The sequence below is a fragment of the Halyomorpha halys genome, unplaced genomic scaffold (assembly GCF_000696795.3).
Source record: "Halyomorpha halys isolate HHAL.00 unplaced genomic scaffold, Hhal_1.1 Scaffold217.1, whole genome shotgun sequence".
NCBI classification, from domain to species: domain Eukaryota; kingdom Metazoa; phylum Arthropoda; class Insecta; order Hemiptera; family Pentatomidae; genus Halyomorpha; species Halyomorpha halys.
Window position 1 is genome coordinate 731,726 of NW_027114159.1, and position 14,787 is coordinate 746,512.

General features: G+C 33.0%; 1 protein-coding gene across 1 annotated transcript in view; it reads right to left on the reverse strand.

The window, feature by feature from the left end:
* Positions 1-580: 580 nt before the first annotated feature.
* LOC106679755 (pancreatic lipase-related protein 2) overlaps positions 581-14,787 on the reverse strand; it is a 61,228-nt gene continuing 47,021 nt past the window's right edge. Inside the window, exons 9-12 of the mRNA XM_014419083.2 lie at positions 12,177-12,327; positions 4,932-5,061; positions 1,312-1,497; positions 581-799 (exon numbers count right to left, since the gene is read on the reverse strand). Coding sequence (XP_014274569.1) covers positions 709-799; positions 1,312-1,497; positions 4,932-5,061; positions 12,177-12,327 — 558 coding nt within the window. The 3' untranslated portion in view covers positions 581-708. The remainder of the gene's footprint in view (positions 800-1,311; positions 1,498-4,931; positions 5,062-12,176; positions 12,328-14,787) is intronic.

Consider the following 14,787-nt stretch of genomic DNA (forward strand, 5'->3'; position numbering starts at 1 on the left):
GTTTTTATTTTTATCGTTTTCGTCCTGAGCATTGCAGGTATATTACTTCTGTTTTACAAAATCTATAATTATTGTGTCTGCCTCAGAAGATGCCAATAAATGCTCTGTGGAGCAAGAACTAGCATGCATATGTTTTACCATAACCTGACTTATCCATTGTTAAGTAGTGACCCATTTTAGAATTTGAAGTACAATCTTGTAGTTCTGGTTATATACATCTAACTAACGCTTTGAGAAAGCATTTTAATTTTTGTCCAAAAAAAAAAAAAAAAAAATTACTATACCACGTTGAGATTAGATTGGATTCTACCTCATTCTCAATATTTAGTTAATAATTGATTTTAAAATAACAACAAAACTGGAAGATAGTTGTTAAACGTTCGTAATATATAATAGGAAGACTGGTGCGGTCAAATGAACTCAAATAGTAATTAAACTATTGTGAGTCAACGTTTCGCCGCCCCACTTTGCAGGATTTAATCAGGGCTAAAAAATATTAATTTAATTTAAGTTAGTTTTTTGTATCTTTATTGTGCTCTTAAATCAACTTAATTAACATTATTAGGTTATTAAAAAAAGATTATTATGGTAAAAAAGATGATTTATTTGAACATTGATGTGTACAATATTTTTAGAAAATTTACAAAAAGAGGAACTTAGATTTAATAATAAATACATATATACAGGTTTTTCTATTTAGTTTCACATTTAAGTTTCTTCTTGTTGTATTCCGCATGGTCGTAGAGTTTCTTCCTTCCCCGACAGCAATTTTTCTTCCGGATACGGGCAGAGGGTAGTACTATAAAGAAATTTTACTTTCAATATCTAATTTTCTTGGTAAATTATTTTAAATTACATATTAAGCAACGTATTTATTACTACTTAATTGTTATTGGTAATAATAATTTAACTGAGTTATAAATAATAAATTTCATTGTACAGTATAATTTAAGCTTATAATAATATAATTTTATTATATATATTTTTTCTCTGCAGTTTTTCTCGATTTCAATATTTAAAAAGAAAAATATAGTAGTCTATCTGGAATTCCCTTTTAATCCACCCTTGAGAAGAGTGTTATCTATAATTCAGCATTAAAAACTACGAATTTCATTTGAGAAACAACTTTATTGATTACCAAAAAGGAGAAGAGCTCTTAACAAAAAAGAAACTAATCATTCAAAACCTTAAAAATAAGTTAAATGTATGTTTGTTCTTATTTTAATAGAATATAAACGAATAAACTTGAATATGTACGTATCAAGTCTGTTATTATACCCATCCTGTGAATAATGTTGCTGAATAACATACCTGGAATCCTCCTCTAAGCTGTCAATGGTGACATTGGACAAGTAAATGGTTGGATGGACTATTCTCCAGGTGAGGATGTTGAAGGTGGTGTCATGCCTCCAGTACAAGAATGCACTTCGAATTCTTCCTATTTGGCTTGCGCCGAACACTTGCGTGTAAGTGGTCCCTGGCTTGAAATATTGCTCTCTGTAACAGATATTAGCGAAACTATTATTGTAGTATTGACAAATGGCTATAAACTAATTTGTTGGACGTTTATTGTGAATATGGCAGTCTTTTCAACATTGTTCTTATTAATCAATTGACTGTAATTTTCTATAAATTACATTTTATTTCTTTTTAAAACCTCGTTTTGGTTACATTCGTGTTTTCTAAGCGTAGCTTTACCTTTTCTGGTCCTGTGACCTGTTGTGCTTTTTATGCGATTCTAAGCCATCCATTAACTTTAATAAGTTGACAGGACGATGATGAGAGTCATCATCATCATCTGTGGCGCTACAACTCTTGTAGAGTCAAGGCCTCCCGCAACTTCGTCCGTCAGTACTCTCTAATGGTTGCCGCTGCTCTCCAATTGCGGATTCCCAAGATAGACATGGCATCCGCTGCCACTCCATCGATCCATCGAAGCCGGATGGTGATCAGATCGATGGTGAGAGTAGGGTCCAAAAATTAGTGTGGTATATCAGAATCTGAAGGGAAACCTAAACTGGAATATAGTCCGTGAGTCTTTATAGTAGTTATATTTTTTAACAAGTTCCTTCTGTATGTAAATTTTATTTTATTTGAGTATTCTATAGAGACTTATATTTCATAGTCACATGAGACGAAATTTTTAGTAGAAGGCAGAATATTATTATCTCCATTTGATTAGGTCGATATCCATCTTGTAACGTTAGTCATGTATATATATATCATATATATAAACATATCTATATGTTTACAAGGAACGGAGTGAGCCTATTATCGCAAGAGTTGAGTTATTGTACTAAGGCTGAGAAGGCCAGAGTGTGGACATTCATATTTTCCTTTTTTTCAGCTTGATGATAGAATTCCTTACCTTAGTTCAAATGTCCTATATCGACCTTCGATTTATGAAACTGTTTTGCGCACAATCAATGAATGTTTCCTGAGCAAATCAATGAAAACATATTTCACGGCCAAAAATGCAGACTTATTTACATTAATAAATCTCTTTGTTACCTCAAAAGATAATCTATGCAGTACTATTTTGCTTTGCATAAGGATTCCAAAATACTACAGGCTGTTTCGATTTGAGGATATAACAAAATATAGGTCCCGTGGAAGGAGTATTTTTCCTTCCCTTGTACAGCAACAAGTATCCTCAACAACTTTTGATTAGAGCAAACAACTTTGAAGTTGTTTACAGCTTCCTTAAGTTGATACAATGCACCTATGCGTTTCTAGAACTCAACCCGATCGTTTATCGTTTTAATTATACTTATTTTTGAAGACACACTTTAATTTTTTAAATTATTTTATATTTCAGATTTTCCTTAAAGCCTCCATATTAGTGTTAGCATATTGTATCACCATTTCAGGTTTTTTTGTATAATATTGAAAATTCCTAAATTTAATATTTTTATTTTAAATTTATGAAATGTTGTCGTAAAAGTATTTATTTAATTATTCGTAAGTTACTGTACCTGCCGCGTTATCCTGGCTCTGGAGAGACCACTTCATATAGCTTGCCGGTGTTTTGGGAGTGATGAGGAACAATCATGTTCTTAGATACTCTTCATTCATTTCTGCTTTGATATTACTTCATAGTTTTGGGGTTTAATATTATTGGTTTAAATTTCATTTTAATTTCGCTAGAGAAAGTGTAAGAGCCCAGAAGAAGAGAAAAGGAGTTGTTTCACCCCAATGTTTCACTGTATTGAAAAATATACATAATTACTCGTCAAAATGAGTCTGCCAACACAAAGCTAAAGAGAATAAAAATGGTGACTGTTTCAAAATGTTAAGCAAAATTAATTTGATTTATGAAAAATTATATCTTAGGAACCATTAGAAGTACATATGTTTGTTAGGCCACAAATTAAAGCCATTTGAATGTACTATAAAGTATTTTATAATTAGTATTTCCGGAGTAGTATTTTACATGACATTTTTTAAAATAAAGTCACAAAATATTGATTTTTAGTCGTTCGGAGACAATTTTTGATTTATAAAAAACTATATCTCTTGAAATACTAGACATACAGATGTCTATTTGGGCTCATATTTGAGAAGATTTGATTCACTTTAAATAATGTGTTTTTAGTGTTGTAGGAGGTTTTAAGGATATGAAACCCTGAATAAAAAATGAGGGAACAGTTTAGGTTTTCTGGAATAAAATAAACCTCAGGTGATGTGTATCTTAATTACTTCAATATTTACATTTTAATGGCATTTACTCTATCCCTTGTATAGTCTAAGTCTGAAAGAAAACAACGCAAAATTTTTGTTTATTAAAAAAAATATAAAAATGAATTTTTTGTATCTTAAAAACAACCTCCATTTTTTATTCCTTCTATCTATGGATAATCAATGTTGACTCTTAACTGTATGTAGTTTTCATTAAATAACTGACTTTATTTTTCTCTATGGCTCTTGGATTACTGGCACCACAGCACCAGCAGGGAGGAAGTAGCTCTAACTCGCTTGAGAATAGGTCATACTGACCTCACGCACTCTCACCTTGTTAGAAAACTTCCATCTTCTGATTGCCAATATTTTCTCCATTGTCACAATTAAACATATTTTGAAGAATGTCCGCACTATACACCGACAATAAATAGAAAAGGACTGACTCTGTTTTATTCTCCTCTTTGGTTCTTGAAGTAACAGAGATCTCCCGAGAGGAACAAACGTTGATCGTTCCTAGGTTTAACTATTCAGCATGTAGCTCATATTCCTTTCAAAACGAACACATAAAATCTTTTATTTGTTGGTTATTGGTTGGCACATTGCTGGTTGGTTCTTTCGATTTCTTCAGGTCTATTTGTAAGACTTCGGACAAGGTTTTTACTTATTCAAAGACCCGTACTTGAACGATAGAATTTTTATTTGTTGTTAAGTCCGGTACGTTTATGTTTAAAATATCCTCCGAAGTCAGCTCATTATTCTTTTAAAAAGTCCAATGCGTTATTAGTTTCCTATTCGAGTACTTTTTACCATCTTAATATCCCTTTTAACACTTAAAATAAGCCATGTGGGATCAGAAAAAAATTAAGGTTTTCGTTTGTTTTATGGACGAGAGCGGGGCATTTTCAGATTTTGGTCGAATGTATCATAAATAGCCTAGAAATTAAATGAATAAAGAAAAAAAATTACTATGGAAGTCGTGGGTATATGATTTGATTAATACTTTTGTAAATGTTTGAAGTGAGGTACTCTCCTTGTCATGGATATCATAATTACTCCCCTAAGATATGTCTCAGAGGATATTTACCTTTCACAAACTTACCTACTAATTAAACTTATTTCTGGACAACATGGATATGATTAATGATTGGATTTTACCAGCTAAGAGGATTACATAGTAATTGCACTAACATAGAAAATTGATTTAAACATAAATATAACAATAAAATGGCAAATAAATGCCACTGACTTACTTGAATAAATCTATCATGTTGGAGGTCCCTTTTATGCCTATGATTTTAATGGAGAACATGCCCACTTCACCGCCGTGGTTTAGTGCGTCTTGGGAATTAGACATCCTGATAGTAATTCTATAAAGTGCCTCTGAAATAAAACAAACTTCATCAGTTTTGCTTGCTAATTATTAACTGAAATAGTAGATCTAAGGCTATTTAATAGTTTACTAAGTATAAAATACCGCGTCGCAAAAACCTTCTTGAGTTTAGTGAAGAGAAATTATTTTCTATTTTTATTTTTCTAATTATATTCTTTAGTGAGCGAGCTAGCCTCAGGATAAAGCGCGTGGCTACTAACTCTATGGACCTGAGTTAGAATCCGGCTGGGCAGAAAATTGTTTTCTTTACACTGTTGCCGTGAGTCAACTCCTGTGGGTTCTTGGAGCCCTCCTGGGGTCCACCCAGCTCTTAAATTCGATACCATAAATTGGATAAAAACTGGCGGTCAAGCGTGATTCTGACCAAATCACCTCCTTGCACAACCGTTGGTCTAGTAACAGTACTTCCTTACAAAGTACTGAACCCCTGACCCTTCATGGGTACAGATTTTAATTATATTATTTCAAAATTCTATACATTTTCTTAGCTCGTTTATATATATATATATATATAAACTATTTTAAAAAAAAATACTACATTTTTAGTTATTTTTAAAATTTCTACTTTATCAAAATCAAAATTATTATTATTCTGTATACTATGTTTTTCTAGTGTTGTGGTTATTATATTTCTGGGTGTTTTAACGTTCGTTCTATTTGGTTTGAATATTACTTAGATTTTGTGACGTCCGTCCTAGATAAAATTTAATAATATCAATGTCTAACAACAATACATTAAAGTACCAACTTAATTATATAATATGAGAACAGAAATGATACGAATCACAACTTTGTTAGAAGGGCGGGGAATGGGGCGAGTCGCCCCAGGCATCAGAATTATGTATCTCGTACTGTGTGTAACCTGGAAAGTGCTTTCAATGGTTGAGTCCATTATCTTCACGTTCAGGGATGTCAATCACCTGAGACAAGCACTACTACAGTTGTGGTAAAGCAAGAAACGTTGTCAAGAAGGATATAGAAGAAGGACTTTTGGAAAGGATGTAGGAGGAGCTGTCAACTCCATCCCAAATAATTTGGGATTTTAATTTAATAACAAAAAAAGTTAAAAAGCTACTTTATACTGTGCATTAACGCACTAGCTGTACTCACTGAAGTGATGATAGGGTATCATAATACAGTACAGAATTTAATTTCTTTTCACTAATCTATTGCTGCTTCGCTACTCAAGGTTTGAAAGCTTTGGATTCTTCTAGTAAGTTAAAAAAAAAATTGTACTCTAAATCAAAAAATATTTTTACTTGAATTTTACGTTTTAAATACCAAGGAGCAATTGTAACCAAATTCATATTTTGGCATAAAACTTAATACCGTGACTGATTTTTATGGTAATTTTACGTTACCTTGATAGACCCTAATAAATTGTATCCTCTATTTTCGTTTTCGCATGCGCAAATATTTTTCTCTTTACATTGATTTCATTTCGAATTCCTTTCGTGGATTTTCTTCTCAAATGATAATTCGTTAACCTCCAGATACAAGTCACAATATACTTACGTTCTAGAAATGGTGAGGAAAGTGTGTAGTTTACAGATATTTATTTTATTGGATAGTAGTTACCATGGGCGTAGGCAGAGGGGAGCAGGGGGAGCCGCGGTCCCCCCCCCCTAGATTTTTGGGATCAAAGAAAAAAAAATGAAGAAAATAGTGAAGTTGTTTGATAGATGATTTCTTTCTGGAAACATGCTATAATTAGGAAGGTAATGACAGGGAAAGATGGCGGCGTCCAAAATATCACCAAAGATGAAAAGTGGAAAACTGTCCTATATTTTCATTGTGAGTAAACCATTGGTTAAACGTTATTGTTGACTATTTGAATTCTGAGGACGTTTTTTTCCCCATTCTGATGACATGAATAGAGTATCCATTTGCTAAAGTTTCTTCAGCGTCATGCGAAGCCCCTCGCCTGGAGATATATTAAGTTAGGAAACCCACAGGTAATCAGTTCAACAGATTTCAGAATGGACTTTATACATGTATGTATGCATTTGTGAGTGTGTTTGAGTGATGGGCTGAAGCCTGCTCCCCCCTTGGCAGTTGGTAGCATATTCCCTAATGGTAGAAGCTGTGTTGATGTAAAGTGTCATTTGGATATTGCATTAATCTTATTTCATTCAATTTAACTTGTATTGAAAATTGATCTAGAAACATAATCAGAGGACTGTGTTTATTGGATATCCATTTTCCGGCACTGTTGGAGAGGAGGGAGGGTTGGTGCACCAAGCATGGTACTCACCTACTCGTTGGGGACGGTTGAATGCTAGAATATATTTTCAAAAAACACATTCTCTAGCAACAAGGCTCGTTTATTATTTAATTATTATTACAAAGTTTTATAAATATTAATTTCATTACATTTTATTCTATTATATTACATTAAATATAAGGTGGTTAGGGGTACGGTTAAAAAGAAACTGGATTTCAACTTGCCGAACTGTAACTACTATAACCCACTGTATATTTCTTCTTCATATTTCCAGTACAACCCCAAATCTCCAATAACTATTATTATATGAGGCCTGTAGTTTCAAAACCAGCTCCATCCATATATAGAAAATTTTAAGGAGAGCGAAAAAACTTCCCATCCGATCAGTTTTAAGAAATTTTGGTTATTTGTATCCAAAAAAAATAACGTTCATAATTTTTTCACGGTAGTTTCACTACTTCAGTAATTCTAGCTTTCAGGGAATTTAAATTTAAATTTTAAATTCAGGAAACTGCTCGTCGATTCCGACTATTACAACATTTACTAGACAAACGGTCCAAACTGCCAGTCCACTACAAAAGACTGATCTACATGACTATTATAGGGCCTATCTGGACATACGGAATTGAGCTATGGGACTCCACTAAACCATCTAATTCCTCTCGAATCCAATCCTTACAGTCCAAAATCCTTAATGCTCCTTACATTGTCACAAATCAAATCATCCATCAGAACCTCAATGCCCCCTATGTAGCCGATTTGTTTAGAACCAGTTACCAATCCTTCCATAATAAACTTCCCAACCACCCAAACCAACTCGTTTCTAACCTGGCTTCTCCTTCACTGCCTAATAATCCTCCTAGGCGTCTCCTAGAACTCCAAAAACACTTCTAAAAGAGAAGATCTCGAGGCCATCTTCTTTTCAGAGTTCTATCAATGGGTAGATTCATGTTTGTATCATGTCATAATATCACTTACAGCAAATTTAATTGATGTGTATATATGTATACAGTAGTAAATAACAATAAATAAATTATAAAAAAAAACGTTTTAAATGGGTTTTGAACCAAACTGGGTGATTAACCACCATGTTCAGTGCAGTAAACCGAATAATATTATTGGGGAAAATATAGTTTTAATCAATAAAAAAATATTTAATTCTTCCTTGGTGAAATTTCAAGAGAAAAGGTGAACATACGATAAATGTAAAAAAAAAGGTCAGTTCAAGACAATTTTGATTGAAAAATCAAAATTTGAACACATGATAAATTAATTAAAAAACCCATTGCAGAAGAAAATGAAAGAATAATTATTATTGAGGAACTCATATAAACGCATTTTCATTCTCGTCGTTAATGACGCACCAGTTTTCGTAGTTTCTTCCTCGGATGACCTATCTCCAAATCTGTATACTTTTTCATTGTAAAAGTAAAAATATGAAAAAACAATTTAAATCAAATTGGCTTGAAAACTATAGATCCTGCGGGATGCTAGTGAAACCTTCCATGATTAAAATAACATATCACAATAGCCCTAGTGACCAGGGAAAGAAGTTTGGATTGGAGCTGGTTTTGCAAACACGTTACTTTGAACGCAATTTTCACTAAGAAGAAGCTGGTTCTGCGCTTACCGCTTCGCAGTACGATGCAGTGCATTGAGAACATGATGTAAATAGAAAAAAAAGCATTCAAGAAAAATGTGGGTGGAGTTGATTTTGAACCCACACACGTCATATATTCACCAACCATTGTTTAGTTGTAGTATATATACTACTTATAAGACTTATATAGAAGTCTTCATAGGCTCACTAACAACAAACATCATATAAACATTAACAACTAGTGTTATATATTTATCAACAACTGTCTAGTTGTAGTATATATGACTATATGAGTCTTCATAGCCCCACTAATAACAATCATATATCACCAACCACTTTATTCAATAGAAATTTGGTACCAAACATCTTGATCAGTTTACGTTCAGCAGAATATCCATAAATTTAATTTAATTCATTGTTTTATTGTTGCCCTTTGCCTGGATATTTCTGAAATACGAGGGTTATCTAGAGGATACTAACCATAGAGGGAGGGTAAAGTTTTCATTCCCTGGACTGCCACGAAATAAAAGTCGGATTCGAACCGGCGCGGCTGCAGTTACGAGGTTACTAAGATTACTCCTCAACTACCTCGATTACAAAGGGCCCCACATCATCTTTTCCTATGCTGTCAAGTTAATAATAAACTCTCTACTTAAATTATTACATGACCTAATGTTATTCTAAATTTCTGTTAATATTTCCTTTTGTAATATTTACGTCGTCTCGAATTACCCAGCTATGAAGAAACCCCGTTAAATTCTCTTTTATATGTAAGTTCATTGAGATGAATATTACAATTTTTTTTTTATTTTGTCATTTCTAGTTTGGACTGTCATAAAAGATAAAATGGACTTGTCCAATTATTCCGAACTCTCTCCTTCTATTTTAAAAATGTAATAATGTAAGTTTATTATTTTACTTATAATAAAAAAGCTTCATGGAAAGCAAGGAGCTCATTAAAAATGGAAAGAAAATCATTAAAATTGAAATTCAAATGACAAAAGCGAGCTTTTATCTGGTATAAAATCCTGGATTAGTCAGCTTTTTGTTTGGCTAATAAGTCTTTGTGGCCAAGGGCTTTGGGTTCACTAACGAGGGCAGGAGCTGGTTAAGTGCATTAAGTTAACAAATATCACAACTTGATAAACAACATACCCGTATCTATTTCCTTAAGCCTTTTTATTTAACCAATTATTATGAATATATGTATATACATATTAAATTAAAAAATGGAATTTGATAGTACTAATAAGTAAAGACATAATCGAGGATCTTCAAAGAGAAAGGATTAAAACCCTTCCTTCTATTCCATTACTATACCTCAAAAACATCCCTATTAAGTTTCAAAACACTATTTATTTATTTCCACCTTTCCCTGCCTTATAAGCAATACAGGTGTGCAGCAGTAGTTCGATGCTACATAAGAAAGTTTCAAAACACCAAGGAATAAATTCCGATCAATACCCAACATGAAGTAGCCATTTTTTTCTAAGTAACCCGAAAAAACATCTCAATCCTTAAACAACTGCTGGCGTTCTATGATTCATCTACCTGAAGTGCCCATCAGCTTCTAGTATCTTTCCTCCTTCTACCCCACTTTGATAAAAGCTATTGTATGGAGGAATATCTGGTGACCACGAAATGATACTGAAAAGATTAATCAACTACTTCGCAAGATTCAAGTTCGGTATTTCCAGAGGTTCTATATCTCTCACTGATTGATATCTCAAGCAGAGTTGGCTCTATCCTAATATGCAAGACAATACCTTCTTGGCACGTTCAAATTCTAATACTTAGGTACCAAAAAACCTTGTTATATAATAGACCTCCTCACTATGCGTTTCTATCTACCTGGTCCCAATTTGTACATCCCTTCCGACAGAACTGCTTCCTTTGAAAAATCCTTTACCTTACGAGCTACCTCATTTTGGAATCCTTACGCGTATCCGTTTGTAAAGCTTCCTCCTTAACTAAACGCCAATTATACTCGTATAGCCCAGATCTTCGATATCCATCTTTCCTTACTTTTGAATGATAAATATGTATCTTTTTTTTATCTCTTGTAATAATTTTATTCATATAAATATTTTAGTTTTATTTAACATTGTTTGAATTTATATTAAAATAATGTATCCAGATAAATATTTGCAAATTGTCCTCAGAATGAAGATCGACTTTCGATATAGTCAATAATATACGAATAAAAAGTTTTTATATTTAGGGACCGACAAGGATTGGGCATTGTAGTTTTTGGAATGTGACAATTGCCTTTTCCTTTTCTACATTCTGCTAAAACTCGTTTTCAGCATCTCATTGGCTTATTCGGTTGAGAGATTGTTGAAATTGCTTTGTGACTGTCACTGACCCGGAAAGTGGAAAAGTTTATTTTGAGATGGTCCTAGCAGAAGAGATGTTGGGGCTGAGGGCTGGACGAGGGTTAGTCATTAATAGAGATGTCAAAGAGGCAGATTAAGAGAAACCTTTTGTCATGCAATGGAAATGAAACTAGATTAGTCTCTCTCTTAACAAAGGAACAACATCCACTGAAAGAATAAAAATCAACTTTTTGTATTTTTAAATTCAGGTATCAGCATGTGGTTTATCTTACCTTTAAAACATTTTCTAACAGGGAATAGATAGTGTTTAAAAAAAAAAAAACTTTTTATATTGAGAAAGAATGTAAAATGAGCTAAAACTGAAATCGGTGCTAACCCGCCACTCTTGCTCCTTGCTAGATCCTTTTTTTACTTTTAATACGTTAACTTATAAGAAGTTTTGTTAATGAGGTCTTGATAGTTGGCCGTAGAAGATATTCGGGGAATATGGTCAACAAATAAACAAAAACTATTTATTCGTGCCGACGTTTCGACCTGAATTTCAGATCTTCATCAGGGAGTTAAACCAGAGGTTCTCAATATACTGACTAGTCTATTGTGTTTATTTATTATTTTATTTGTGTTTATTTGCTGACCGCACCCTCCTTCTCCACATATAGCAAATATTGGTTGATGAACTCGACGGGGTCAAGATCCCTTGGGATCATTACCGCAAATTAACTCTTCCCTACTCGTTATGTCCCCGAAATCACAAAAAAAGGCCACATCTTACCAATATAACATTTTCTATTGGTGGGTAAAACAATATTTAGAAAAAAAAATGAAATTTACTTATATCCAGCAACATTGTAAAATAAGCCGAAGCTGAAAATTGGCGTAAAAGTTATATGATTACGGTAACTTTGTTACAAGTCATTGATGTGCATATTATTTAAAATTACTCACTGCAGTATAGCGGTTTCTCATCCGTGATGGTGTAGAGCTTGACCATGCTTGTTGGCAGGACTGGCAAGAGGTTGCCGGTAACAGCACCAATTTTCTGCACTGTCCTGATCGAATTCAGTCCTAGCTTGGAGCATAGTCTTCCATCTGGTCTCTGGAATCGTGAAGCGGATTTTATGGATACATTGTGTAATCGATAAAATTATTAATTATTATTTTTTTTTAATATTTATTTATTGCTATTTACAACAGTACATTATAATACATTTAGTAAATCTGATTTAAATTAAATTGGAGTGTTACAGGCGTGTAGAGAAACTACCCATTGGTAACACTATAATGACATTTTACATTAGCTGGTCTCGTGGTCATCTTCTTTTCAGGCGCCTCGGAGGATTGCCAGGAATGGAAGAGGATGCAAGATTAGAAACTAGGGTGTTTGAGTGGTTAGAGAGTTTATAATGGAAGGAGTGATATCTGGTTCGGTCTAGATCGGTTACATAGGGAACATTAAGGTCTTTATGTATGATTTTATTTGTGACAAAGTAAGGAGCATTGAGGATTGTACGAAGGATTTTGGATTGTAAGGATTGAATACGAGGGGAATTCGAAGGTTTAGTGGAGCCCCAAAGCTCAACTCCATATGTCCAGATTTGCCTTATTACAGTCATGTAGATCAGTCTTTTGTAATGTGTTGGAAGTTTAGACCGTTTGTCTAGTAAGTGCTGTAATAGTCGAAATCGACGTGCAATTTCCTGTCTTTTCAGTCTGGTGTGAGGATTCCAGGTTAATCGCTTGTCCAAATGTAGTCCAAGGTAGCGGATCTGTTCGACAATTATTAATAGATTATTTCATGTCCTAATGCCTGTTGAACAAATTCCATACTTAGGACTCCATCTTGACAAGAGACTTACTTGGAATCCACACACAAGACTGAAACGACAAGAAACTGCTCGTAGATTACGATTGCTACAACACTTAATTGACAAACGCTCTAAACTTTCCATTCACTACTGAAAATTAGTATACACTACGATAATCAGACCAATTTGGACATATGGAATTGAACTCTGGTGATCCACCAAACCATCAAATTCCTCCCGCATCCAATCGTTACAGTCAAAAATCCTACATAAAATCCTTGATGCTCCTTATTACATTGCAAATAAACTCATTCACAAAGACCTTAACATCCCATTCGTTGCAGAATTGGCCCAAAACAGATATGCGTCTTTTCATTCCAAACTCCTCAACCACCCTAACCCATTAATTCTTAATCTTTCATCCTTAACAATCCCTGATAATCCGCCTAGGGGTCTGAAAAGAAGATGGCCACGGGGCCTTCTAATTTAAATAATGTTTGAAGTACTACCAATGGGTGGTTCCTTCCCAAGATTTTCAAGTGTATATGAAACATACAACATATTTACTTATTGTATTATTTTGTACAGTTGTAAATTACATTAAATAAATAAAAAAAAAGAAATTAGTTTATAATCTGATATAAGGGATCTGAACCGTGGGAGGTGATAACGTTCAACAAAAAAAAAGAAATAACTAAAGATTTTTAACAGTGATGGATCGAGTAATTATTCTACTAGCCCACACCGAAAAACTTTATCCGGTAGACAGATGGGCTTAGGATACATTTGATTTGAAACTTGTCTTGAAAGTTAGCAGGCTTAATAGTTTTCACATGATTTGTTATATAGCAAAATAATTTATCTATATTAACAGTTCAACTATCATTATTAATTCAAAATTCGAAATAACAGTAAACATTAATAATTATTATTGTTCAATTTACAACGAAAGAAAGAAGTGCAGCTGTTTTTTTTTTTTTAATAATTACTAACCATATATTTTATATACTATATGTATATTCCAGAAATATTTACTATTATTTAGGAAAAACCCATGAATTAGAGCTTTTTTATGGATATCTAACTAATACCTTACATAGGACACTGGCCCTATTGTTATGTGTTTATGCAAGATAATATTATATGTGTTTATTAAATTAGAATAAACAGGGAAAGAAAAATAAACTATATTTTAAAATTATATATTTTTATTCTCTAATGTAAACTTTTTTTTGTGCATATTTATAAGCTGCTTAATTGTTTTAATTTGCATATCTCTGTTTTGTAATTGATTGTATATAAAGTTAGCTTACATATATTTTTTTTTGGAATTTTATCTATAAATTTAAATTTATAGATCCTATATCGAGTTGTGGCCAACTCTTTCTGAGGGCCATCCCCTAAGACACATATAAACACAAAACCTAACTAGCGGTAATTAAATAAGTACCAAGAAAGGTTTTAATCACCCTCTTTCTCTCCCTTTTTTTTTTCACTCTCTTCCTCTCACCCACTCCCCCCTCACTACTTCTTCTCTCATTCCTAACTTCCTCAACATAAAATTAATTAATTTTTTATTTATGCCTATTTTTATAGTCTAAAATCAATTAAGCGTTAATGATAAGTTTTCTATTATAATATCGTAGAAATATACGTGGAACAGGATTTATACAGTACACCCAATAACCAACAGTAAATTTTCAATTGATAAAATTTAGAAATAGACATAGTGTTTGGTATCCTCAATGCCA